The sequence below is a fragment of the Amblyomma maculatum genome, chromosome 1 (genome assembly GCF_055883805.1).
Source record: "Amblyomma maculatum isolate TAMU_Amacu chromosome 1, ASM5588380v1, whole genome shotgun sequence".
Taxonomy (NCBI): Eukaryota; Metazoa; Arthropoda; class Arachnida; order Ixodida; family Ixodidae; genus Amblyomma; species Amblyomma maculatum.
This window is the reverse complement of record NC_139344.1, coordinates 57968994-57994633: the sequence shown is the minus strand read 5'-3', so window position 1 is coordinate 57994633 and position 25640 is coordinate 57968994. Positions and strand designations below refer to the sequence as shown.

The 25640-nt window shown below is 45.2% G+C and overlaps 1 protein-coding gene across 1 annotated transcript in view; it reads right to left on the bottom strand.

Annotated features, from left to right (window-relative positions):
- Positions 1 to 1340: 1340 nt before the first annotated feature.
- Positions 1341 to 25640, bottom strand: part of LOC146202454 (uncharacterized) — a 108933-nt gene continuing 84633 nt past the window's right edge. Inside the window, exon 3 of the mRNA XM_084601321.1 lies at positions 1341 to 1802. Within this exon, the coding sequence (XP_084457447.1) occupies positions 1341 to 1802 (462 nt within the window). The remainder of the gene's footprint in view (positions 1803 to 25640) is intronic.

Genomic DNA, 25640 nt, shown 5'->3' with positions numbered 1-25640 from the left:
TAGTGATGGAACGGTCTATCGTCTGGGTCAAGCTTGAGCAGTAGATGCAAGAAATGTTTGGCGCGGAACTACAGAAAGAAGTTCCTGCTCCGCGGTATCACGGGCTTCCACACACCGCCAGTTCGACTTTTTCAGCACCTTAACTAATTTACAGGTAAGTATGCTTATCCAAATCTGCAATTGGAAGTTTTGAACGTATTTTGGCTTTAAGGTTCCGAATAGACACCGCATTAGACGCCCGGTTCAGAGAGCCCACGATCATTTTTTTTTTTTTTTTATTTCCCCTACGATGAAATATGGCTGGAATTCAATGCTGCGGCTGCTCTACTTTGTTGCTTTTCTGGACGTTACGTTCTTTAAAAGAAGGACAATTCCACTCGATCCTGCACAGAATATACCAGTACACGCCAAATTTTACAGCGTGGTACACGTACTGGGCAGATCGAGTGCTCCAACCAGCGCGCGGCGCCCCGAGTCAGAAGTTTATACTGTTTCCTCCGCTCAACAGACAATCGTCTTATTTTACCCTCTTGGCGTATGTAGGCCATTGACCCTATAACAAAAAGAATATCAGTTACATCACTCTCTCACAGCCATTATCCTCTTCTGTCATTATTTTTCACATGTTCTGCCCAGCAAGCGGTACGTTTGGGTCTCCTTAGCGATTGTGGCAGTCTTTCTCGCCGCCCCTGCTGTTAATTTTATTCTTGTACGCCTCCGTAGTAGTCGAAGCATCGCGCGAGACCACTGAAGCCACTAAATGAGTAAATCACGCTCAATGGGATAAAAACAAAAAACAAAAAAAAAAACGCGAACGCAAAAGGAGCACAGCGGCCGCAACATACACGGGTATGCTTCTGAGCCGCCTCATTGTTAGCTCCCGTCGGCCGCTAGGTGGCGCCATATGTCTCAGCAAACTTTATTGTAGGTTGCCTATAGATCGGATTGTGCGGAGAGCACTCTTTTTTAAACCGAATCAAATACCGATATTGGATGCTACGTTTCGTTTGTAAGGGTTAACGTCCCAAAGCTTGTCAGGCTATGAGAGACGCAATAGCGGAGGGCACCGGAAATTTAGACCACCTGGGATTCTCTAACGTGCAATGACATCGCACAGCGTACAAGCGCCTTGATTTTCGCCTCCGTCGAAAAGCGGCCGGGATTCGATCCCGCATTCTTGGGTACAGGAGTCGAGCTCCCTAACTAGTGCGCCACTAGGGCTTTTTTTTTTCCTCTCTGACATGATATTTATTACACGTGGTTATGTACAGAAAAGGTCATGTACACAGGCTATCTACAAAGCATTCAACCGTTTTTGAGCTGCACAACAGAAAACAGAATTAAAAGGCAGGCAAAGATAAACACCATGTCACCAGCGGAAACCAATCAGCTTGAAAGTCATTTTCATCATAAATGTCCTTCAGTTGCAGCATCATTCTGCTAAAATGGAGTCTAGGTGGAAAAACAGGTTCAGCGCTGTGATTCAACATGCGTGTCTTCCACAAAATATGAAGTCCAATAAGAAAAAACATGTCATATGGTTCGTAATCAGATTGTGTAACAGTAAGATACCGCACACTGTACGAATTTAGAACCAAGTCTTTCTTTAGAGTTCTTTGCAGCACGCCCCAAAAGAGAATTGCATCTTTGCAATCAATGAAACAGTGCTCAATCGTTTCAGGCACATCACACAGATGGCAGTTTACAAAAGATACAAAACTATTTTTCCTATGGAGCCATGTGTTAACAGGTAGGGCTTCGATATGTAATTTAAAGAAAAATGTTTCCGTGCAAGGAGAAATCTTGATTTTCCACACCCTCTTTAACACATCATGGCCCTTACGAACAAAGTATAAAGAACGATACAGTGGTGGCGGAAAAAGGATTGCTATCAATTCCTTGTATACTACCTTGCGCGAAACAGAATATAAGCACTCATTCGAGAATCCCAGTAACTATGGGCGACTAACGGGCAACTAACTGCCTTACATACAGATGCGCTAAGCCGAGCCCCCCTGCACAAACAGGTCTGAATAGGTTATCACGTCGAATCGGTTCAAAATTTGATGTCCAAATAAAAGTTGCAAATATTCGGTGAAAACGCTGGATGTAATTTCTAGCACAGTGGAGGACCTGAAGCACGTAATAAATTTTTGTCGTCAAAACGATTGAGATTGAGAGCCGATAGGGGACAAATGTATTAGCATAACGCTGGACGACTGGAACGCGCTCTTTTCAGTAATTTGCACTTGACTTAAATGCATGCAGCGGAACGGCCAGATATTTAGGGGGCACACATGACCATTCAACTCCTGCATATAGGGGCGGTGTTGAGCCCCACGAACCTAACCGCGCGGCTCGCTTAGAAGTTCAAGCTGCAATGGGAGTCGTGTCGCCGTCATTGGGCCATGCAAGACGACTGTGCAAGATCCTCAAGTCGGAATACTGGTGCCACGTTAGGCTCTGTGAAGACTGGAAACGGGCTCTTGTTCTCGAATGCAAAGACCCGTGCAGAGCCTCTACACTGTACGCTGTCAATAAGAAGTTGGCCCCACAGTGTACAGAGTTCTTATAGCAGAAGGCTCGACAAGTTCTTCCGCCACGAAAAATAATCCAGATTGCTCCTAGCAAAGCCATGGTACTAGGCGACGCCCAACTGTAGGACAGGGTTCGTGTGATCTTGGAAAAAGGAACGAAGTATTGTTCTGAGCCTGATTCAAAAAAGCGCTTACTCTTGGCCATGGCACGTCGCATTTCAGGAAGAACGAAGGAGCAAGACAAGGACCGAGCCATCACGGATGGTACCGATTTTGTGATGAAAAACGTGAGTCGCAGTTCAAGTCGTCTTCCCCAGGATCAGTAGGTTGTCAGCAAGCATAGCCTCGTGGTACTTCAATCTCTTAAAGTGGGAAGATTTGTAGACCACCTCAAGAAGATTTCAAAGGGTAAGCCATGCAAGCTATTGAAGAAAAACTTCAAAGAAACCAAGTTCAGAAAGAACTCACAGAAGACAATAGCTATTCGGCTACTTTAAGAAATACGCTTCTACACTGTCGCAAATCTTGTAAAGGATCCTGAAAATGGAAACTTTGAACGTTTCTTTGTTTGCAAAACTCTACGAGCCGAATTACCCTTTTCGAGTCATAATTTCGGAAAACAACTGCTGGCAGTCGAAGTGGCATAGTACTTATACGAGTACAAGGACAGTAAACGAAGCTGAAGATTAAAGATCCTTTCCTGGTTCGAGGATAGCGTGGTATTGTCCAAGAACTCACCATGCATGAAGCTCAACATAGTTCCGATACAATTGGATTCTCTGTTGATGTTGAGGATCTTTATTACTTAATACCGCACGACGAACGGCTCAAAGCCTAAGGTTAGCGATAGATGAGAAGGGAGGAGTGCCATTGCGCAATTTTTCTGAAGTCAGCAGTGAAAACATTTTTTTGACGCATTTAGAATTTTATCTTCAAATAACAGGCATTAATTTTAATGATCGCTTCTAGACTCAAAAGGCTGGCTTATGCATAGGCTCATCAGTTACTCGCATTTTGTGGGACATCTTTCTTCCTTATGCTGCAAAGAACGTTCACGATTCACTCCCCCCCCCCCCCCCCCCCAAATGCATTTATGTAAAAATAACTTTTTAGATACGTCGATGATTACTTGGCAAACAAAGACAACGCGCATGCGTTGTCTTTGACGAAGCTGTCCTTGACGAAGCTGTAGCTGAGATTATCACGGCTTTTAAGCTGCTGCTGCTGCTGCTGCTGAAGGCTTACATTTTACCTACGAGCTTCCCTGCGATAATACCGTACAGTTTTCGGGCCTTGCAATTTCTTTCACGCACAACCACGTCTGCTGGTTGTATATATATCCAAGTACAAACTAATAAAAAGTTACACTGCAGCAATGCAGGGCAAGTTAGATACATTCCTCTCACTCGCCAATCGTCCATAAGCAAGAATACATATACCCTCATCGCCATAAACTACCATGGAAAGTTGCCGTCACACGCACAGGTTATGGCCGCCAACGCGTTGAATACACACTCCCCACACACTCAATAACTTTGCGAAGCAAGACATATACATTAGGACACTTATCAAAGATTACATAGAGTAGTTATTTATTAACGAGCATTAGTGTAGCTCGATGTTTCTTTTTACTTTCGTTTTGTACAGTTCCTAGTACATTGAACAAAAATCTGAAATGTTACAGTGCTGTCATTGTTGTCAGGGTGGTTGGAGCTTTGTCAAGCTGCTATTGTGCAGCTTTTTATCTCACCCCCTTTTTTCGCCTTGTATATTTTATTTCGGTGAAAATAAAAATTGATTGATTGATTGATTGATTGATTGGTAATCCTAGGTAAAAAAAAGGCTATTCTATCGTACGATAGCGCATATTCAAAAATAACAAAATGAGAGATTGCTATGAATTACACTGCTGCCCTGGAAGGAACTTGTCCACATCAATTGGCAGAAAGCGTAATTAGGCAGGTCAAGCGGTTGCGCACAGCTGGTTTCCCTGAAAATATCATTTCAGCTGTTTGCGAGGGCGTACTGCCAAAAAGAAAGAGGCGCAAGAAAGAAAGGGATGAAGAAAAAGATAAGCACTCAGGTAATTCCACAACTCTACACGGTTTCCACAACCTTAAGAAAATGGGCAGCCGGTACAAGGTTAACGTAGTTTTTTCTGCAACATGCAAGCTATCAGAAATTTACCCTATGATGACAAGGAAGAAGAAAGCGGTGTGCAAAATTACACGTGTAACCGAGTTCACTACATGGGTGACAAAAGTCATAGGCAGCATTCCTTTAAGTGCAAATAGAGTGCACGTCGGTCACACTGGCCGCTGTTTCAATGAAAGAGCTCTGGAACACTCCAAACTAGTTAGGGGCGAAATAAGCGGGCATCTTGCCGTCCGCATCCGGGTACATTGCAAATGCAAACACCATGCTGAGGAAAACACAGTTTCTTAGCCATGCAAAAGACAAGCTTGAGCACGAAATAATAGATGCTATTCACATTAAAAAGGTCGGTGACAACTGCGCCAGAACGTTGTCATTATCTTTGTTTGAGAATGAAATAGGCTTTTTGGACAACTGCGATTAGACTTCACGCCACGGGCGTTGTTTGTATTTAAGCGTCAAACCTTTTCAAATAAAATTCAGCTGGAAGTGTATTCTGATCTGTCTTGTTTGCTCCTTACGCTGGTGTTTGTGTCTACGTCTCTTTTGTGCTGCGAATTTCACCATGAATTGCCACCAAAACACCCAGCATTCCACAAAGTTCTCTATATTGCGGGTAGATAGTGAAACAGTGCTGAGAAAGCTTCCTGTGTTTATTTTAAGCTCTTTTAAGATCTTTTTTTACAAGCTCTCAGCTTTAGGCATCCTGCGGCTCCTTCCGTGCATTCTGGTAACTGCTCTAAATACTAAACATAACGTCATCAGCAAAACAGGGTCTTTGCATCGCATGAGCATGTGGCTGCGTGCTCAAGTGAGTAGCCTTCGAAGCAGAACAAACGTTGCGGTGGTTTATCCCCGATGAACTTAATGATCCGAGCGTAAGCTCGGTTAAGCATGCCTACGTATAAGCGTATATGTCTGCGCCGAACCGTTCACGCACATACACATGCACGCACCTAAGCCAACGCGAAATTGAGCAATCAGGTGCCGGCGAAGTAATTGTTATCACCTCCCCTCCCCCTAGTCACGTGGTCAGTGCACAATAAAAAATAATAAAAAAAGAAACAGTGGGCGAAATTTCCGCAGCCCTCCGCTACGCCCTCTCTCGGCTCAAAATCAAATGCACCAATGAAACATTTTGTGTTGCAATGCGAAGAGGGTGAAATTGTCTAAGCCCGCTACAAATGGAATCTCTCGCCTCAAGGTTGAAATTTACGGCGCCACATGACCTTGATAGTTGCAGTGAGAAAGGTAGCGCTCAAGCTCGAATAAAGAGATACAGCACTTCAATTATGTGATTTATCTGACGAAATTGATGAGCTTTAATTTCTTGAAACCTAGATATGCAGAGCGAAAAACTCTGTTGGATGACCGGACGCGGCCTGACGATCCCGGCTCAGAGCAGCGCACTCGGTCCGACAGGTACCACATGCAGGGCGAATCGAATACTGACTAGATCGGTCGACAGATTCATGACGTCGCATCACGCGGGAATTTCAAGCACCCCGCATCCAAATAATGCTAACGAATGGGGGGAGCGTACAAATGAGGGCAAGATTGACGAGAAGGGTCCTATATAACTCTGCTATTTGAGAAATTCGAAGAAATTCATTGCAGAAAATTTCTCGCCGTAAAGGGTCGAGCCCAGGCCCCACTCATACCAGCCGGGCACGCAGAGTCTAGGCCATAAAAGGTCATTGGTATCGAGCTTGTAATTGGCACCTGCCACTTAGTGAACGTGTTTTGGTACATATGACTTACTAAGGAGTGTTCAGTATGCGCACTGATGTTACAATTATTTTTTTTTAATTCTATAATAAAACAAAATTTGAAAAAATGTGTACGGAATGAAATGCCGTTGTTAAAGGCATCATCACGTCTGCTATTACGGCGAGGCCTGAGTGTCCCATAGTTTTTACTAGCGCTCGGTTCTAAAAATATGTGCTATCATCTAGCGCAGACTTCAAATCGTCCTGCATTACTTCGAGACCTTAACGCACATCATAGCAGGCGCAACATAGTGAAGAAGGTGAAAGCTGCGCGCTGACTCGCCAAGATACTTTGTGGTGACATCAGCAGGCGTTTTGGCTGCTGCCTGCCCAATGTCCCCAGAGAAAATCACCGGAACTCGGAAAATACTGCAGTTCTTCTCTCTTCGCCGGCAGCGACCTCTCCATGGCGGGACTAAGGAGCGAGCACCATGAAGCAGCTTTTATTCCTTCTAGGACAAGCCCCATGATACTGCGGCGTGACGTCACTCACACCTGCCACACTTTGCGCTATGAGCCAGCTCAAGGTCATGTCGATGTAGTGAATGACCTCGGGAAAGATGGCCTAGTAGAGCCTATACGTTTTAAAATGGATGGTATAGCCCTGGCAGTGTTCTTATGGGCAGGACCAGTTTGCTACCGGAAAATGCGTAAGCTTTCAAGCTGATCTAAAATAAATTTGAAACGAGTAGCGCTTCCCACAGCATTTTCTTTTAGGCATCACGTGAAAATGAACGGAAACCATGATTTTCTAACGGGGACCTAATTACTTTTATGCTATTGCCCCTGCCACTGTACAGCACGTGAACACCTCAGTAAGCCGATTATTGGTCTCTTGAAAAAAATTTGACTACAAAAATGACGCCTGCGCTGCCAATTTATCTTGTGTTTTACTTTTTCTCTGGTTCCAAAATGCTGACCAGCACCAATCAGTGAAGATAAACGAAGTCTAGCAAATTCAGGCAGTAGTGAGCTGACTTTATCGGACAAAATGGGCATATCACCGAATATTTAGAGCGATGATCCTGCATCCCAGAGCCCTTCGTATGGTTCAGCTATCTCCCAAGCTGGGAAGAAGAAAAATGGGGAGAAAAACTCGGCATATAACTATAGGTGAGCATCCTTTTAAGCGCCTCGTTTCTAAGCATGACTATTTAATCAACGTGCATTATGCATACCAGTATCGAGAAAACGCGCTACGGAAATATGACATTTAGGCTGCTCTTATTCAGACAACAGAGGTGCAATACGTCTCAGCACACCTGCTTGGGAAATCCGGTTGTGAGCGGACGCCAAATGACTGGATAAACAGTAGGCGACGTTATATACTGTCAAGGCTTCCCTAAATCCTCCCGTAAAGCATGCAGTTTTAAATTTTTAGTTATCAATACTTTTATCCGCTTTTCCTGTGCCCGAACGATCCATACGCCGGTTGCGGTAAGCCCAACACGCTCTGTGTCGACATTTACTTCGCCTAGCAAACTCCACGCTCTCCGCGCTGTGCCATTTTTGGCGACTGCGCCTTAATTTTGACCGCGCGCCGCCCGCTGTTTTGGGTACTCTCAGTACTCTATGTGACTAACACCCGATTACCCTCATGTAGGAAGCCTACATTTGGGCGCCGCGGCATAACACGCAGGCTCCTTACGCTAAGGTAACGCTCAGGCTGAACGCGGCGCCTTGCCGCGGCAGCCACTTGCAACGCGCTAAGCTCCTCGGTAGTGTTAAGGTGGAGCGTCATGACAAGCAAATTGAAGTATTGAAGGAATTTGCTCATACATATACCTAGTTTTGCTGAGCTCTTGTCTTGAGAAGGCCATGTTTCTTAGACATCAATTTTAATTGTGAAAAAGCTGTAGAATAGTGCAAAATATTGTTACGGAAATGATTAAGAAAGTGGTACAATCGTTAGGTTCCCATCGAAATCTTTCTTTAAAGTTTTTCCTTCCCTGGCATAGAGTATTTGAGACTGCCATTGAAAATCTGCGGGGAACGTTTTTGACGACAGCAGGAACGTTAATGCCAAAAACCACGACTGGCCCGAGGAAGGACCTGTGGATATATATCGACCCTACAACTGGAATTTGAAGATATTAGAGAAAACAGACTTGATGAGCAGCTTCCCGTTGAAAAATGCGCATGTCCAGGAACGCTTGGTATGAGTATCACGGGAACGGTTCTATAGTTCAGGTTGTGCGGAGAGCGCTCTTTTGAAAATCGAATCAAGTACGAACAATGGCGCTTTGCTACTGAATGGAATACGAATAGCATAGCTGGAGACCGTATAGAATACAAATAGAACTTATTTGCGAATATTGAGTTTTGGGCGAGCATCCTTGTATATCAAAACCAATAATCGCATAAAAGAGGAAGAGCTAGTAACGGCGTTGCGGTAGCCATCTGTATTTAATGACCGTCACTGGCATAATAGAGCGCTTTACCATACTGGTGACGTACTAGCGTAGACGTATACCGATAAGTACGCACGTGCAGTGGCCGCACCTTGCCCCTTCACGAAGCCGAGAAAAGTCTAAAATAAATCCCGAAAACTTCGCCTATTGAATAACTCGCTTCCCCTCATCTGTCACTTCCACTGCAACGGCGCAGTCTGCGTGCCGCGTCGCTTTGACCCACGGCCATGCGGAAAGAGATTGTCAGCTGCTCGAGCGCACTGAATTATGCATGCATGTTAGCCTCATATCTTACTCGCCAAGGGCAAGAATCAATCACAACAACGTAAAAACGCCTGAATATACTACTGAAATCCCAAGGAGAAGTTTATTTCATTTCATTTATTAATACTGTCAGCCACCATAAGGGGCTGTAACAGGAGTGGAAAATACAAAACAAAAAATGAGCAATATAGAACACGATTAAAATCAATAGTCAATCAAAAATTGTCTCTGAATACACGCACAAACAAAACAAAAATGAATTACACAGAAATCGGAACAACAGCCATCCTACATAACAGCAATAGAGCCTCATCACCCTGTGGTGGTGTCATAGATGAAATGAAGGTGTATGTACAATTAAAACGCAACTCTAATGAAGATCATTGCGAAATTAAATCAATAATTACGAGGTACGTTGACGTTGAAGTCGTTGGGCTAAAATGGTTAGAACAGACTAATACACTCGCGGTCAGTTTTTTTTACAAGGATGGAAGAACAGGAGGAAAGGGAGGAGAGGAGAAAATGCAGAGGTGGTGGTTTTTGGAGCTAGGAGGCCTCACCTCGTTCCGCTCCTTTCTGCACTGTAAATAAACACCCCTTTGTTATTTCATCGTAAGAACTTGGTGGACGGTGCTCGGTTCGACCCTTCTTCCTCTACCAACAGCGCTGCAAGAGCAGCTGGAGCTTCGCCGTAGTCGCCGCCTTGCTGGACTGCCACCGCTTCCGACCATCATGGAGCACGTAGCCGACTCCAAACGGACACGCCGCGATGCTGGAAGCCAGGCTGGCGGTCCTGCCCCCGCCAGCCCTGTTCCGTCTCAACCTTACCGAGAACCACGGTCGTTTGCAGGAGACGAGGATGAGGTCTTTGAGAAATGGTTAACTCATTATCAGAGTCGGTACAACCGGTGGGATTATTTGGTTTGGGAATAACGAGGACAACTTGACGACTTGGAAACAGTTTGCCACAGAGTTAAAACAGCGTTTTGGCGGCTCTGTTCTGAGCAAAAAGCGGGCTGAGCAGAATCTTGCCCAAAGAGCTCAACTGCCCGGTGAAACTTGCACCACCTGTACTGAAGAGATCCTCCGATTATGCAAATGCGTCAATTCAAACATGCCCAATGACGATAGACTCGGCCACCTTTTGAAGGGCATCGCGTATAAAATGTACAATTTTTTAATCGCCTAACAAAACTTTGACACTGTCTCCGATGTCGTTAGACACATTCGCGCGTTTCAAGCCCTCAAAACACGTCGTACTGGCCAAACTTTCGGCGGCTGGCCAACATACAGACTTTGTCAAACGTGTAGAGCCCAGGGGGTCTGCTTCTGAGCCACTTTGTATGGCTTGTAATGCATGTCCAGTATTGCGAATCTCTTGGCGGCAAGACGATTTTTTGTCCTCCCACCTACAATGGGACCGCCACTAAAGCTAAATCAGCGGCACTATGTGGCACCGAAGCGGACCCCCGGGCCCACTTCTGAAAAAGGCTGTACCTACCATGGCCAGTCTTGATAACCATGCCCTACTAAATCCTCTGTCGACTATCTGCCAAATCGTGCGACAAGGACTTCTACGGTTCAACCCACTCCCCCAGAATGAACCTGCTGAGGTCTCTGGCCACAGGGTACCTAGAGAGCCGGCTTCTTCACCAGCACAAGCATTTTCAGCGCTTCTTTTCTCCCAAGCTTCTCAAGTTGCAGCTTCGATTGACTATCCGCTTTGGCATTTCGCCAAACTGACTTCGTCGATGCACAACACCCTAAGGAGTGACTTTACCTCACGTAATTCCCGATGTTCAATCCGACCTACCGGATTGCCGAGCAGTACGAATTTAGCCACAACTACGACGCGTCCTGCTGTTCCTTGCTCTTATAAACAAGAAGCATTTTTTACCTCCAGCTCCGATCTGCTACTTATCTGGCGTAGAAGGTCACATCGTCAGGTACTGCCTCAGTAGGCTGCCGCCACGTTATAACCGCCCGGCGCCTTCAACAGTATACCCAACAATCGGCAATACGGCCCTTACGGCAATCAAATGCTATGCGTGGGTATTACCCGAACGTCCCGAACGAGTATATGCATTCCCCTGCATCTGATCGGAGTGTTACCGCTCCACCTGTTTTCCGTCAGCACCGTTCTCAATCACCATGGCGGCGCTCCGTATCACCTCGTCAGGAAAACTAACGAGCGCGATCAATGGGAGTGAGGTCGATGGAAGTGGGCTGTGCGCCAATATCTCTCCTCCAAGTGTAATGCCCAAAAACAAACTTCGTGTGTTCTTTGAAGGTGTGTACATTAGCTTTGGTGGATACGGGTGCAACTGTGTCTGTCATGAGTAATAAGTTTCGGCGCTTGTTGGGACTCAAAGTGAACTTTGAATACGATCGTGCTTCAACGTTTTATGGTGTGAGTGGAGAGGTGTTGCAGCCTCTGAGTGTATACAGTGCGCAAGTGTCTGTGTGTGGTGCAATTTTTCAAGCCGGATTCGTCGTCCTACCCCACACTACGCATGACATCAAGTTAGAAAGGAACTATTTGAAGAATTGTGGCGCTACCGTGGACTGCCGAAGTGAAGAGGTTTATTTTGACGGCGCTCATCTGCCGAGCTTTTCTAAAGCTGCCGCAACGAAGAAACTGTTTTTAGTATTACCGAAGACACAGTAGTTACACCCTTGTCTGCCATGTTTGTAATAGTGTTCGCTCCACTTACTGACCAGACCACATTTCAGGAAGTGGTGCACCCAATTCCCCCCCCCCCCCCCCCCCCCCCCCACCATGCCTCAAGAAAAATATTATTATTCCTCATTGTACGATCTCCGTGCACCACGGTAGTGCCTCATTATGGACAATAATCTCATCGTCAGAGCCTGCAGTTTACCAACTGTGTCTAAGCTTGACTCATGTGGACCCGATGCGCCCTGCGTCGTTGCTTTAGTCACAGATGCTACGACTGCCTTCGTACTAGAGTCTGGACCCTACCCGTACCTCCGGCCGCCGATGAACTTTCACTCTTCCACATGATGAGCGCCGATCTGAGCTCATCTCAACGCTGTACTCTGGTGGATATTCTTCTACCCTTCTCTCCTTGTTTGAATTTTCTAAAATAAATGGACCAATCTCTCACCCTGTGTCTAGGACCCATCATACCATCGATACTGGTTCGGCTCGTCCCATCCATCAAAAGCCACATCGCGTGCCCGCATCTATCTGAGTGCAAAGTCATTCATGAGCAAGTGAGGACATGTTACGGAAGAAGGTGATGCAGGAGTCATCCAGCCCTTGGGCAGCTCCTGTCATTCTCGTACGCAAGAAAGGCAGTTCATGGCGATTTTGTGTGGATTATTGACGTCTCAATTCAGTTACGAAAAACGACGTGTACCCTCTTCCTCTCATAAATGACGCCCTAGACTGCCTCTTTGGTGTGTCCTATTTTTCTTGTCTCAACCTCATATCTGGCTACTGGCAAACTCCAGTGGACCCTGCGGGTAAGAAACAAAACAGCCTTCGTAACGCCAGGTGGCCTTTATGAGTTTAATGTTATGCCATTCTGGCTGTGCAATGCGCGTGCCCCGTGTGAACTATTTATGGACACACTTCTGCGTGGCTAAAAATGGGGCATTCACTTTTTCTATCTTGACGATGTCGCCATATTTGTTAAATCCTTCCAAGAGCACAATGACCTTCTTGTCCACGTGTTGAACTGTTAATTTCCACAACGCCGCCTTGATTCTGAACTCGAAAAAGTGTCTCTTTAGAGAGCGCCAAGCGCTAGTGCTATAGGACATTTTGGCAATGGTGGTGTTATGCCGGATCCCCAGAAAACCGCAGCTGTTAAACCTCCGCAAACATTGAAGGAGTTCGGCAGTTTTCTATCGTTGTGTTCGTATTTTAGACGCTTTATACATCATTTTGGTGACATTGCCTAGCTGTTGACGTGCCTTCTTAACAAAAACGCCACTTTTGACTGGACACCAGAGTGCGACGTGTCATTCCGTCAGCTGAAGTTTCTTTTAATATCGAAACCCATTCTCCGTCACTTTGATTCTACTGCATCAGCAGAAGTTCAAACGGACGCTAGTGTAATCGGCCTCGGTGCAGTCCTTGTCCAGCGCCACGACGAATAAAAGCACGTTATTGCGCACGCATGTCGTACCCTGAGCAAGCCAGAGCGAAATTATAGTCACCGAACCGGCATGTAGACCGTCGTTTTCGCTGGGCAGCATTTCTGTTCATTATTTGTACACCGTAAAAGCAATTTGTTAAAAATACAGAAATTTCCTGGCAGGAAATTTTCTGTTCTGCTCTGTTTTCTATTTTTATTTTTTTTCTCTCATTTTACAGCTTTTTCTGTTTACAACTGATTGAAAATTTTTGTAAATTGACAATACTTTTCAGTTATATGGCGTTTTTTTTTTTACTTTTCTGTCGCAGTGAAAAGTATGATGCAAATATATCTTTTTTTTTTTTTTTTACTCCTTTCATTTCATGTTTTCTACCTGTAAAACAACAAAATTGCTTTAAGCGCCAATTTATTCAATGAACACTATTTCTAAAGCGAAAGCTTGCCTACTCCATCTCACGAATATCTCTCGGCACTGGCCATACTCGATGGCACCCATAAAGTTGGCCCCGCTACAGTCGTTACCAAGCCACCGAAAAGAGGCATGTGAAACATGCCTAATAGATACCGTTGTAGCAGGGAGCCAACCAACAACGGAGCTCAATGAGGTGCCACTAGTTATATCCTTTCGAATCGAAATTGTTACGTAGCCGTTCGTCGGACAGCGCCTTCGGGGTTGTCATACCATTTCGCTTTCTGTTCTGAATTTACCTACTATTCAAGTAAAAATGAGTTTGCGGTAGAAAATAGAACAGACGACAAAAATATATCCATTTGTTTGCCTTCCAATCGAGGTTGCGGCTGGAAAACAGAAAATCACTGTTTTTTTTCTTAAACGTATTTCGGCAAATGAAGTAGAATAGATATTCTCTGTACGGGTGAGAAAGTTTCTTTAAAAATGTCTGTAATTTCACAGTTCTTTTTACAGTGATACGGACTGTCGATCACTATCGTAACCGACCATCATTCACTATGTCGGCTGCAGAACATTCGAGACCTATGTGGTCGCCTCGCACGCTGGGCCCTCCGGTTACAGGAACATGACTTCGCCGTGTTTTACAAAAGTGGGAGGCATCAGGCAGACGCAGGTTGGCTTTCTATAGGATGCCAGTGACCAAGACCGAATCCGACAGCGACGATTTCAACAATTATATATCGGCCCTCGAGCCGGCGTTCCACGAGCCGAAAGTTTTAAAAACAGAACAGCAAAGGGACAAGGGTCTGCAACACCTCTTTGCCACCGCCCAAACCGGCAGAACTACAAGCCGTTGTTGCGTGCGCATGGACTCCTATGGAAAAACAGTTACTCTCCTGTCGTCCAGCGATACCTGCTCGTGATTTCCAAGACGTTTTGCACTTACATATTGCGTGTCATGCCCTATGATCCGATTTCTGGGCATCTGGGATCGGTTCGAACACTCCACCGCGCTCAAGAAAAATTTCACTGGCCAGAGTCCGCTGGACGGTTGAACAATACGTTGCCAGTTGCAAGCGATGTCAACGCCACAAACCTCCCACCAAAGCTCAATCTGGCTTTCTACACCCTGTGAAGACCTCGACAGCTCCGTTCGATCAAGTAGACAGTGACCTCTTAGGTCAGTTTCCGAAGTCCTTGGCTGGAAATCGCTTGATTGTGGTTTCACTCGTTACTGTGAAACCGCCGCTATTCCATCTGCTACGGCGCATCAGGTGTCGATTTTTCTGGTGCACTCAGCAATCTTACGACACGAGTCGCCACGAATTGTCACCACATATTGGGGCCGTCAATTCACCGTTGATGTTGTTCAAGAGCTCATGCGCTTGTGCGCCGTAACTTTCCGACACTCGATCCCATCCCCTCCCCAGACAAACGGTTTGAATGAGCGCGTTAATACAACGCTTACCAACATGCTAGCCATGCACTTGGATGCAGGTCAGGATGCAGGTTACACAAACTGGGACACCCTTCATTACATATGCGTTTAATACCGCCACGCATGAGACGACTGGGTACAGCCTATTCTTCTTGTATGCCAGACCATCACGCTACCCCCTGGATACCATCCTGCTTTTCTCAAGCTGTGAAGATCCCTGCCTGGCTGCGACCCTCTTCCTCGCCGAAGAAGTTCGGATAATCGCCCGATTGCGGTCTGATGCGTCACAGGAACGCTCCAAAGCATATGATGCCAGTCACCGGCGTGTCACATACTCTATTGATGATTTATGTATTTTTCTAACTGACAGAGAAAGTTTAGAAAATACAGACACAGTAATTTCAGTATTTGAAGAGAATCCGCGAAATGTGACAAAAAAAAAAACAACAACAACAAAAGAAACAGTTGATTGCTCTTTTTCGCTACCGTATTGCAGCGCTGCGAAAACCTTTTTGCGTCAGCGAAGCATGCGCGGCCCGTGCTTTTTTTTTTTATTTCGTATTTTGCGGCCTTCCTTTATTGGGAGAAAAAGAGCCACGCAGCTGGTACACTGATAGAATAAAAGAATAGTTTTTTTTTTCTTAACCCTACGCCGCTAGCTTAATGAAGGGTGCGTCCCAGAGAAAATATTTAAGATTGTACGTCATTATTCTTTGTCAATTATTTAATTGAACGATATATATACATTGAGGAGTGCCAGATAAAGACAAACTATGTGCATTTAGCTTCACCAAGCAAAGGTATCCTGCTTTTTAGGTCCAAGTTATCCGAAACATCCAGGGCAAAGGCGCCATTATTGGCGTAATAAGTGGTTAATGGTACCGCCATCATTTCTGCTAGCTGGCAATTCTCGACACATGAAATTTAAATAAAAATTGTGAGTGCACAGCTTATTTACAGCGTGTTTGGTTCTCTTTTTCCTTTACTTTTTCTTTTTCTTTTTTTGAGGTCGAGCATCCGACCTCGACCTCCCAAATGATCTTGAGGTGAGGCTGAGTGAAGTTAGTACTGCCTGGAAATTGAGGTGCGGTCGCATCAGGAGACATTGAGATCTTTAAGGTCAAATCCCTACCTCGGGTGAGTATAGAACAAACATCGGATATCGAAAAGGACTGCGTCCAAAGTCAGTGTTTGATTTGTGCTACTGTCGATGTCACCTCGCCTAACCCTCGAACGTGCGCTAGAACATTTGTAATCTGCGCTAAGTTTGTGGTTCTAGAACGAGTAAAACATCACTCAGAGAAACTAGTCATGAATAGATGTCTGTGCCACACAACGCCCTTTGTTAACAAACCTATTTTCATTTTACTTTTATCGCAATAATTGCTTATCACTTTACCGTATTTTTCGTGCGTAACGGCGCGTACATTGTCCGAAGAACAAAATGTGTGGTAAAGAAGAGGTGTCCTAGCAGCCACTCACACTACGTCAAAATTGTTTTAAGACAAAGATTGGTGCATAAGTTTGGTTTGGTTTGGTTTGTGGGGTTTAACGTCCCAAAGCAACTAAGGCTATGAGAGACGCCGTAGTGGAGGACTCCGGAAATTTCGACCACCTGGGGTTCTTTAACTTGCACTGACATCGCACAGCACACGGACGCCACTCCGTTTCGCCTCTATCAAAACGCAGCCGCCGAGGTCGGGTTCGAACCCGGGTACTCCGGCACAGTAGTCGGGCGTCTTACCACTGCACCAAGTGTCTCGCTTCTCAGTACACACCTCAACCACGCTTCGGGGAATGGCACAGCACGTGCTAAAGAAGAGATGATTGCGCCTGCACGCGCTGCTCGGCCGAGGCCAAGACCCCAGCGTTTCGTACTGTGTAGTGCGTCGTGGGAGCAGTTCAGCTAATAAAAGTGGCTGGCAACTCGTTAAAGCTCAAGTGCAGTTGTCATTATCAATGAGCCTCCCTGAAAGCGCTGCGCCTTTTTTGCTACACATTTCATGCTTACGCTTACTAAGGCTTGTCAACGTTATCGTTTCTTAATTTTGGTTGCAAACACTTTAAAAATCAAGCCACTTAAAAAAAACTTCAGAATTTTGTTATCACTGTTATCACAAAATTTGAGTTTTGTACTACAATAACATAATTAAGAATGACAAGTACAATTTTATAACGTTCCTTACAAAATTTAGCTTCAAAAAGCACCTTCACCATAAATTTCGGCTCATTGGTATAAAAATAATGAAATTTCGAGGTGTGCATTGTTTGCCCCGAACTACAACTTGCCAAAATCACTTTGGGTCTGGGTAGCTGTACTTTTGTTTGAAAAGCTTTCTCTTGTTTGGTTTCGTTCTTTTTCTTTTTTTTTTTCACCTGCAAGCGTTTGCTGCATGCGTATCACCTTTTTTGAGGCGGTGCTGTTCTGTTGCTATGCTTGCTGCTTGTCTTTTATGTGATAGCTTATATGGCTCGTTCCGATGAAAAGCCGGCGGTCGGGAAAAGCCTGATTGGTCGACAGAGTCGCGACGCCAGAACCACATAACTTCGCGCGGGAATTTCAAGCACCCCACATTGAAGTAGAGCTAACGAATTAGGGGAGGGCCCAAATGAAGCCAGAATTGGCGAGGATCTTTCTGTAACGATGTCGTGCCCAGGCCCTCTGCATGCCAAGCGGGCCCGCAACGCATAGGCCACCAAGGGTCCTCGGTACCAGACGTGTTAGAAGGGCACCTAGTGAGCGTATTGTTGTGCGTATGACTTGCTAATGTGTGTTTGAGATGCGTAGTAAGTAAAAATAATTTTAAGACAATGTAAGAAAGCTTTACGATTCGTCCAGTGTGAAGGCTGGTTTAATGGCCCTAACAGGGGAAGTTTGAGCGCCTTGTTAATTTTTATATCGTGTTTTTATTTTATTTTTTTAATTCAGCAGCGACATCCTTTCTACTTTAGTTTCTGAGGCGGAGACCATGATTTCGCCTCACCATACTTTTTTTTTACAATGCCAGTACGAGATGCTTGGCCACGCCATGTGGGAGGTCATCACTGGCATTGTTCCGAAGTACATACAGTTCCACAGTCTTTTGAGATCAGGGTGCTCCACCTGTAAACATGAGAATCGCCGCTACTCTTTCCACAGCTGCGCCGTGGGACAGGCGGGAGTGCAGTAGAGACCCCGTTCATAGCCTGCTTCGCGTGCCTATAAGCTGCTGTTTTTCTTACCAAGCAAACAGAGAACACTAAATGTCTGTCGGAATAAACAGGCCAAAACACGTCCTTCAGAGGTGCAGTCCGCCCACACCTTGGATCTTCATTATGACGTTCTTCATCGGTATTACCATATTGTCGGGATGGAAGAACCGAACAAATAACTAGAGCACTGCACGAACTCGTGGCAGCCCGAGCCCGGCCCAGAGAGCTGTTTCGCTGCGCCGGGAGACCTCAAGTTGCGGGTCTGAGCTGGGCTCAGGCGTAAAGTTGCACACCCGGGCCGGGCATCGGTCCGTACACAGAAGTCCGATGTCCGGTCTTTTATTAAAACTTTTGTAGTTAAGAGCACTTGGAATGTTACAACGGCAGCACGGATAAAATAAAGCCATGGTGCGCGCAGAAAAAAAGAGTTTGCGTGTGGTGACTTAGTTATTTACTTATTGTACCGCCACGGTGGCTACAAGGGAGCTTTATTATTTCAACGCCACGGAAAGCAAAATATCACTGATTAAAGCCTTGAGGGAAAACAATATAGTTTAATACGCGTGTATGCAACCTTTTCATTTGACTGTTGGAACTTACGATTCCTCTACATTGCATCTGCTCATCTGTGACATCAAACTGTTCAAAATTGGGGGACACTCAGGCTTCGCCTTTTATGGCACGACACCTTTGAGGGGTCCCGTTTGCTGGCACCTCTTGCGGACCCTTGCTCGTGTCCTTTTACTTCGCTGCGCACCTAATAAGTAATTTTTCGCGACTCTATTATCCCACATTAAGTCATCAGCGTACAGTAGTAACGTGCCACATTATGCGAAATATCATCGTACTTAGCTATAAATCCCTGCCGTGCGCCGCTACGTGGCCTATGGGAAGTGTGCCTAACTCAGTATCCAAGGGTCGAGGAAGTTTGGATTCCAATTTCGCCTTCGCAGACCAAATGCAAACCCCACCAGACATGGCAGTAACCATATTACTGTAATTGAATTACTTTTTACGGTAATTTGTAATGTAATGAATTACTTTTTCGGTTTGGTAATTTAGTAATGTAATTAACTACTTCCTGGCAGTAATTTCGCAGCAAAAGTAATTCCTTTCGAAATTACTTTTAGTAAAGTGCGACACTACTCCTTCAATAGAAAACAAAGTAGAGTTCCGCGAAAGCAGGAATGACGTGCGGCAAGCCGAAGCCAGCGTAACGGATCGGCAAAAGGAGACAAAATTGAGAACAGTGCGCCTGAGACCTCGTGTGTAGCAGGGCCACTTAGAGCGGCTATCCGACAGCAACCATTCTCCAAGCTGCAGGATACAGGACGTCAAAGGAATTCCGAAGGGAGAGATCGTGCAAGAAGGCTGTTGTAAAACTAGTTGGGAGGGCCCCAGTGGCGCCTGGTTACACTCGTCACCACGGTGCTAGGGAGAATTGGGGTTGGGGGAGATAGGCGGAAGGGTCCATGGCGTGATTCGCCGTGGCTTGAACATTACTGAGCAGTGAGCACAAGGTGCTGACGTCGATTTTTGGGACTGCGGAAGCAATAAATAACCTGCTTTGTCGGGCCCATCAAATGGCGGAGACAGCTCCGGGCCAGCAAGACGCTAGGTTCGCCGTTCATTTCACGATCGCTTGATCATGCTTCTGCTTTTGTTGCCGCCTTTTTTTTTTTTTTTTTGCTGTTGTCTTGTTTTTGAAATGGCAAGTGCTGTAGGAAAGAGGGAAGGAATAGCTCTCCGGGACGGAATTATTTGGCGGGAAGACGAAAGAATGAGCGCGCTTCGCGCCTGGAGAACAAGTTGTTATGCTTACTAGCTTTACCTAGTTTTCGCATGAATGGAAACTAGAAAGTATTTTAAAGGTAATTGAATTACCCAGTAGAAGTAATTGTAATGTACTTTCATTACTTTTTGAGTGCAGTAATGACTAATGTAATTTAATTACTTTTCTGCGATGTTGAGCGAAGTAATTAGCAATGTAATTTAATTCCTTTTCAAAAGTAATTTTGCCATGTACGCTGTGGCAGTACCTGCAAACTCGGTCATCTCATGTGGTCTCATGGTGTCTCATAACTCGACGACTAGTCAATGCATGGCGGCTGCCCCCAACTGATTATTCACTCCCAATGCCGACGTCGAGAACGCCGAGGCCGGCCTTTCTGGAGAATGGGGCGCCCAACGCTGTCGCGTTAAAAAACCCATCGGCGAACGTGTCTCCTTATCGTTTCATTTTGTGTTTAAAAAAAAATAGCGAGAGAACTGCACTGTCTGCAGTGGAGAAATGCAAAAGCCTGAGCGTTGCTGCTGCACGCAACCAGTTGATACGCATTGAAGTTCACCAGCGTTCTATAATTGATTTATAGGAAATGAAAGGCGCAGTATTTGTCACTTGCGTAATCTCGCTGCGCGGACAAATCTCGACGAGGCTAGATTTTCACCATGAGCTTACAAATGCTTTCGCCGTTTTTTATTTATTTGCATGAACAATAAACAAGAGGTTGGTGTCGCATAGCGGCTCCGGCTGCTCCTTTTCACCAATTTTACAAGAAACACCTGGCCTGACTACATGCATATCAACGTAACATATACACTACTAAATAACATTGCACAAACAGTACACATCATATAAAACAAAGTACAAACAACAGAAGTAACACCGATGGGCGGTGTAAACTCTTTAAATGTATGTAGATGCGTGTAAATGTATAACTCACAGAATAGTACATACTATAATATACAGAACAGATATGAATAAACAAAGTTATAACAGAGCTATTGAAATACTCACTAACAGTAAAACAAAAAGTCATAATAAACGTGCAAGCGCAAGCACAGGATAAATTGATTGATTGATTGATTGATTGATTGATTGATTGATTGATTGATTGATTGATTGATTGATAAACTTTATTGGGGAAAATTGGGGTTAGGGGTAGTGGGTTAGGAAAGAGCAGTAGTCGGCAGTCCTCTCTCTGCCCAGGAGTCCGTTGGCCTCAGCAGCGGCTCTAGCCCGCTGCACCAGCATGAGCTGATGCTGTGCGTCCGAGTCGGCTAGAAGGTCCTCCCACTGCTCAGGACTAGGGCTATCTATTTTAGGCATTATGGGCTTGCCCTACATCCCCATGTTGTGTGATAAAGTGTAGCAGTGTCTCTTCACCAGACACATTCGCTTTTGTATTGTGCTGGCCATATCTTGTGGTACAGGGCTCTGTTTGGATATGTGTTTGTTTGTAGGCGCCTGAGTGTAGTGGCTTGTTCTCGGCTTAGTGTGTCATGTGGAAGTGCGTACTTTCTACGCCTCTCCCTACACGCTAGTATTGTTTCCCCGTATGTTTCTGGTGTTGTGAAAGGCTCCACCGATGGCTCCGCCGTGTGTTGCCTACTTGGGTCTGTTACTTCTGGCCGGCCGGCTAGGAACTTGTTTGCTATGTGATGAATCCTGTTGTTTCGGAAGGCCCAACAGGCGGCTTGTGATAAGCATATAACAATCATGTTAATACTGTAATGCATTCACTCACATAAAGGGAGGAGCTCTAATACTGACTGGCCCACATGTACTAAATTAGTAGTTCCTAAGAATGCCCCTGTCCTCCAGGAATATTACAAATGCCTCAGGTGCTCGCTTCTGCAGTGCACAGGTCGGCCACATGCCTAATAGCTTTTGTAGCCTTAAAGTCGTTTTGTCCACAGTGTTCAAGTCTCTCTTCAATCGCGACGGGAAGTTATAATGCTCGCGGTAGTCCAATAGCAGATCAGCCACATTCTCAGATTCATGGCCACACACACCGTGAGCTGTCTGTGCGGCCAAATCTATGAATGAAGTGCTCCGTGTAAGCCGCTCGCAAACGCAAGCGCTGAAGGAGCATTTCTGAACTTCTGCTGATAGAAATCGGCATATTGAACCGTAACAAAGGATCAATGAAATATAGATCTGATTTGTTATGGTTTGGTTCAAACTACATCATTTCATTCATTTCATTTCGCATGGAATTCAAAAGGCGGCGCAATGCGCTTCTCGAGGACGAAAGGTCCGAAGTGAGGGCATTAGAGTGCGCTTGCCTAGTCGCCGAATCCGCCTCTGGGTTTTCAGGAATTAGACAATGTCCCGGTATCCATTGAAAAACTATAATATACTTCTTTTTGGTATCCCTGTAAAGTTCCTTAAGAACCTCGTAACTAGCTCTGTCAAGAGGTTTTAGTGCAGACTGGGAGTCGCTAAAGGATACCTACATACGCATGTCGTGCGCTTATAAGATGAACTGGAGAGCCAAATTATAGCGCAAATCTCAGCAGTCCTTGATTCTTTCGCATGAGCTAGTTTTGACCGTCGCTCAATCAAGTGCGGAATCACAAATGCAGACGTTGAAGAATTTCGAATACTGGAACCATCAATATTCACATGAATATAACCGGGATACCGCATGTGTATCTAAGCGCTAACTACTGAGCAGCAAATATCGTCATGTCACGTTTTCAAATTATCCCTTCGACGGACAACAGTACTGCAGAGGTAACTAAAAACCATGGGGGATATTCTGTGCCTTCTTTCCAAAATTCATAGCTTGAAAGAAGCTGGAGGTGTTGTTCAAACACTTAATGTATATACGACTTCCATCTTGTTCATGAAGCGCGGAAGCGAATGGGTGTCTTTCTTGTTTGATTATCGGACGAAATATATTGCCTGCAGGTCTTGCCCGTAACACTTGGAACGGAGGCTGCCTTGCCTCAGCAATTACGAGGGCACTAGAAGTTGCCCAAGAAACTCCCAAACAAACACGAAGGCCCCTAGCTAACAATCTTAGTTGGCGCTCCTCACAGGCTCGTGACAGACCGTGGAATCGGCGAGGAATACGCTTTTTTTTTTATGAGTGTATTGTGAACTGTGAGCAGTGATGACGAAGAACCGCCCCAAGACGTACCTGCAAGCCTGCGAAGCACGTTCACAACAGTGTTCACTTGGTCTTCGATAGATTTTATATGAAGAGCCCAAGAGAGTTGTCTGTCAAGAACTATACACCCAGAAAAATTTGCTGCTTAACAGATGTTAAAGGCTGATGTTAAGGCAGAGTCGGAAATCCTTGAGATTATTTCGAGTGTAAGGCAAAACGGCTGTTTTTGCATGAGTGAACAGTAACCCTTCTTCTTTTAAAAAGCAGTCAATGACATCTAGGCCTTCTTGTAAGGTAGATTGAAGGAAGAGTGCCGTTTTGCCAAAAGCCCAAATGCAGACATCATCAGCATATAGTGAACAGTGTTAACCAGAAAGGAGAGTCCGTGGGTAGTCCTCCGTTACACAATTGAAAGGAAAAGGGCTTAGCACGCTGCCCTGTGGCACTCCCTGCATGAGGCTATGTTCCGTGCTTCTTCCTCTAACCGTGTGTTTGAATATTTTCCTGACATATAAAAAGTTGGAAATCCCGCGTAGTGATATTCTGCTCACACCGAGATCTAGTAAACTTGACAGGATATGAATGTGGCTAGCAGTATTAAACGCACGCTTGATGTCCAGATATACTCCAATGGTAATAGTATACCTTTACTACGTTCATGCTGTACACATGAGGTTCATAACTACATCCATAGTGCACGTACGTCGACGAAATCCAGTCTCTGAACTCAGAAAAACTCCCGTTTCTTCACACCACCACTGAAGCCGCATCAATAATCTTCTCCATCACCCTGCATAAGCAGCTCGTTAACTCACTGGGCGGAAGGAGTCAAGAAGCAAAGGAGATTTACAGGGATTTAAAACAGGAATGACAAGCGCAATCTTCCATGACTAGAGAACGAACTCATTATTCCACACATTGTTAAATATCCCTAAAAGTACTGCGGTGCCCTTAGGTCCAAGATTTTGAAGCATTCCATAAGAAATGACATCAGGCCCAGCAGCGCGGACTTTGGACGGGACGACGCAGAAGCACTTTTCACTTCCCCAATTGTGAATACAGAATCCAAATAGCGATGTTCAGCATTTAAGCATGCACTATTTTTTTTCTGTGCATATGTAGCTAGGTTTTTAAATTCCTCGCACGCAGTCCTATGAAATGCCAGGATGAGAAATAAGCCGACAGACCGCATGAACCAGGACTGTTTCTACATAATTATGTGCCATTGCAAGAGCTCTGAAAGGGTTATTTTGAGTAACGGGCTTGCTTAAGGAGCGAACCATATTCCATATCCTCGGTACTGGAGTGTGTGGTGTCAATCTACTGCAGAAGTTGCGCCATTTTTTCTTCCTAATTGCTACAGACGTTTACGCATTAACGAATGAGTTTGTGAACCTCACGATACGATTGTAAAGACTCGGAAATACGCTAAGCTCTTTCCGCTTTTCATTGAAGTGCCCTCAGCCGGTTATACCCTCCATCAATGCTTGTGAACTCATCAGGTATGGGGACCTTCTTAGTGCATCGACTCAAGCTATGTTGCACCAACGATGTGAAGTCGTCAATACTCATGTCGAGAGAAACCTGTTGAGCTATGTTGTGACGAAAAGCTTCCCAATTGATAAATTTGCAGCTACGTTGGGCACCATTACATCGTAAGCTAGGATGATTTACCAGAATGGGATAGTGATCACTTCCGCGTGTCTCAATGTCAGTGGCCTAACCCACGTCAGGCATCAGATCATGAGTGCATAAAGCAAGGTTTATATTGGTCGAATAACAAAAATCATGTAGAAAGGTTGCAGAACCGTCGTTCAAAACACATGTTACATTTCTCTGCGGCGCGTGTCATAATGGTCACACTACCCCAAGCAGTATTATGAGCGTTAATATCTCCGCAAATCATTAAATGATAGCACGCTATTTCAAAGATATACAAAAGAGCATAAATGGAGATGTGACAAGATGCTTGCAAGTAAATACTAATTATAACAGTGTACACAGACCTTACCGTAGGACACTTTGCAAGCCACGAACTTCGGAACGTCAGAATCACCCGACTGGATCAGGTAGGAGGGAAGGTCGTTCCTCGCAAACAACATCGCCCTACTCAAGCCAGAAGAACACCGGGAGGAGTTGTTTGACATACAGATCGATAGGCGGAAACCGTCACTAACACCAGCTTCCTGTACGCACAATACAGTAACATTGTTTTGCTCAATAAGTCAGCGAAAGTCTGCAATTTTTGCTCTTAAGCTGCTTGCATTCCACTGAAAAACGGCAATATTGTGATAATGATTATTCATAACAAGTTTGTCCAGTGGAGAACTTAGGAAGCTCAGCCAGTAGAGGCTCCGCCAAAACCGGAGCCTGCACTTCTTGGAGGTTGTTTGCTTGAGAAATGGCCGTCGAAATAGCTCGAAGTGCAGTAAACAGCA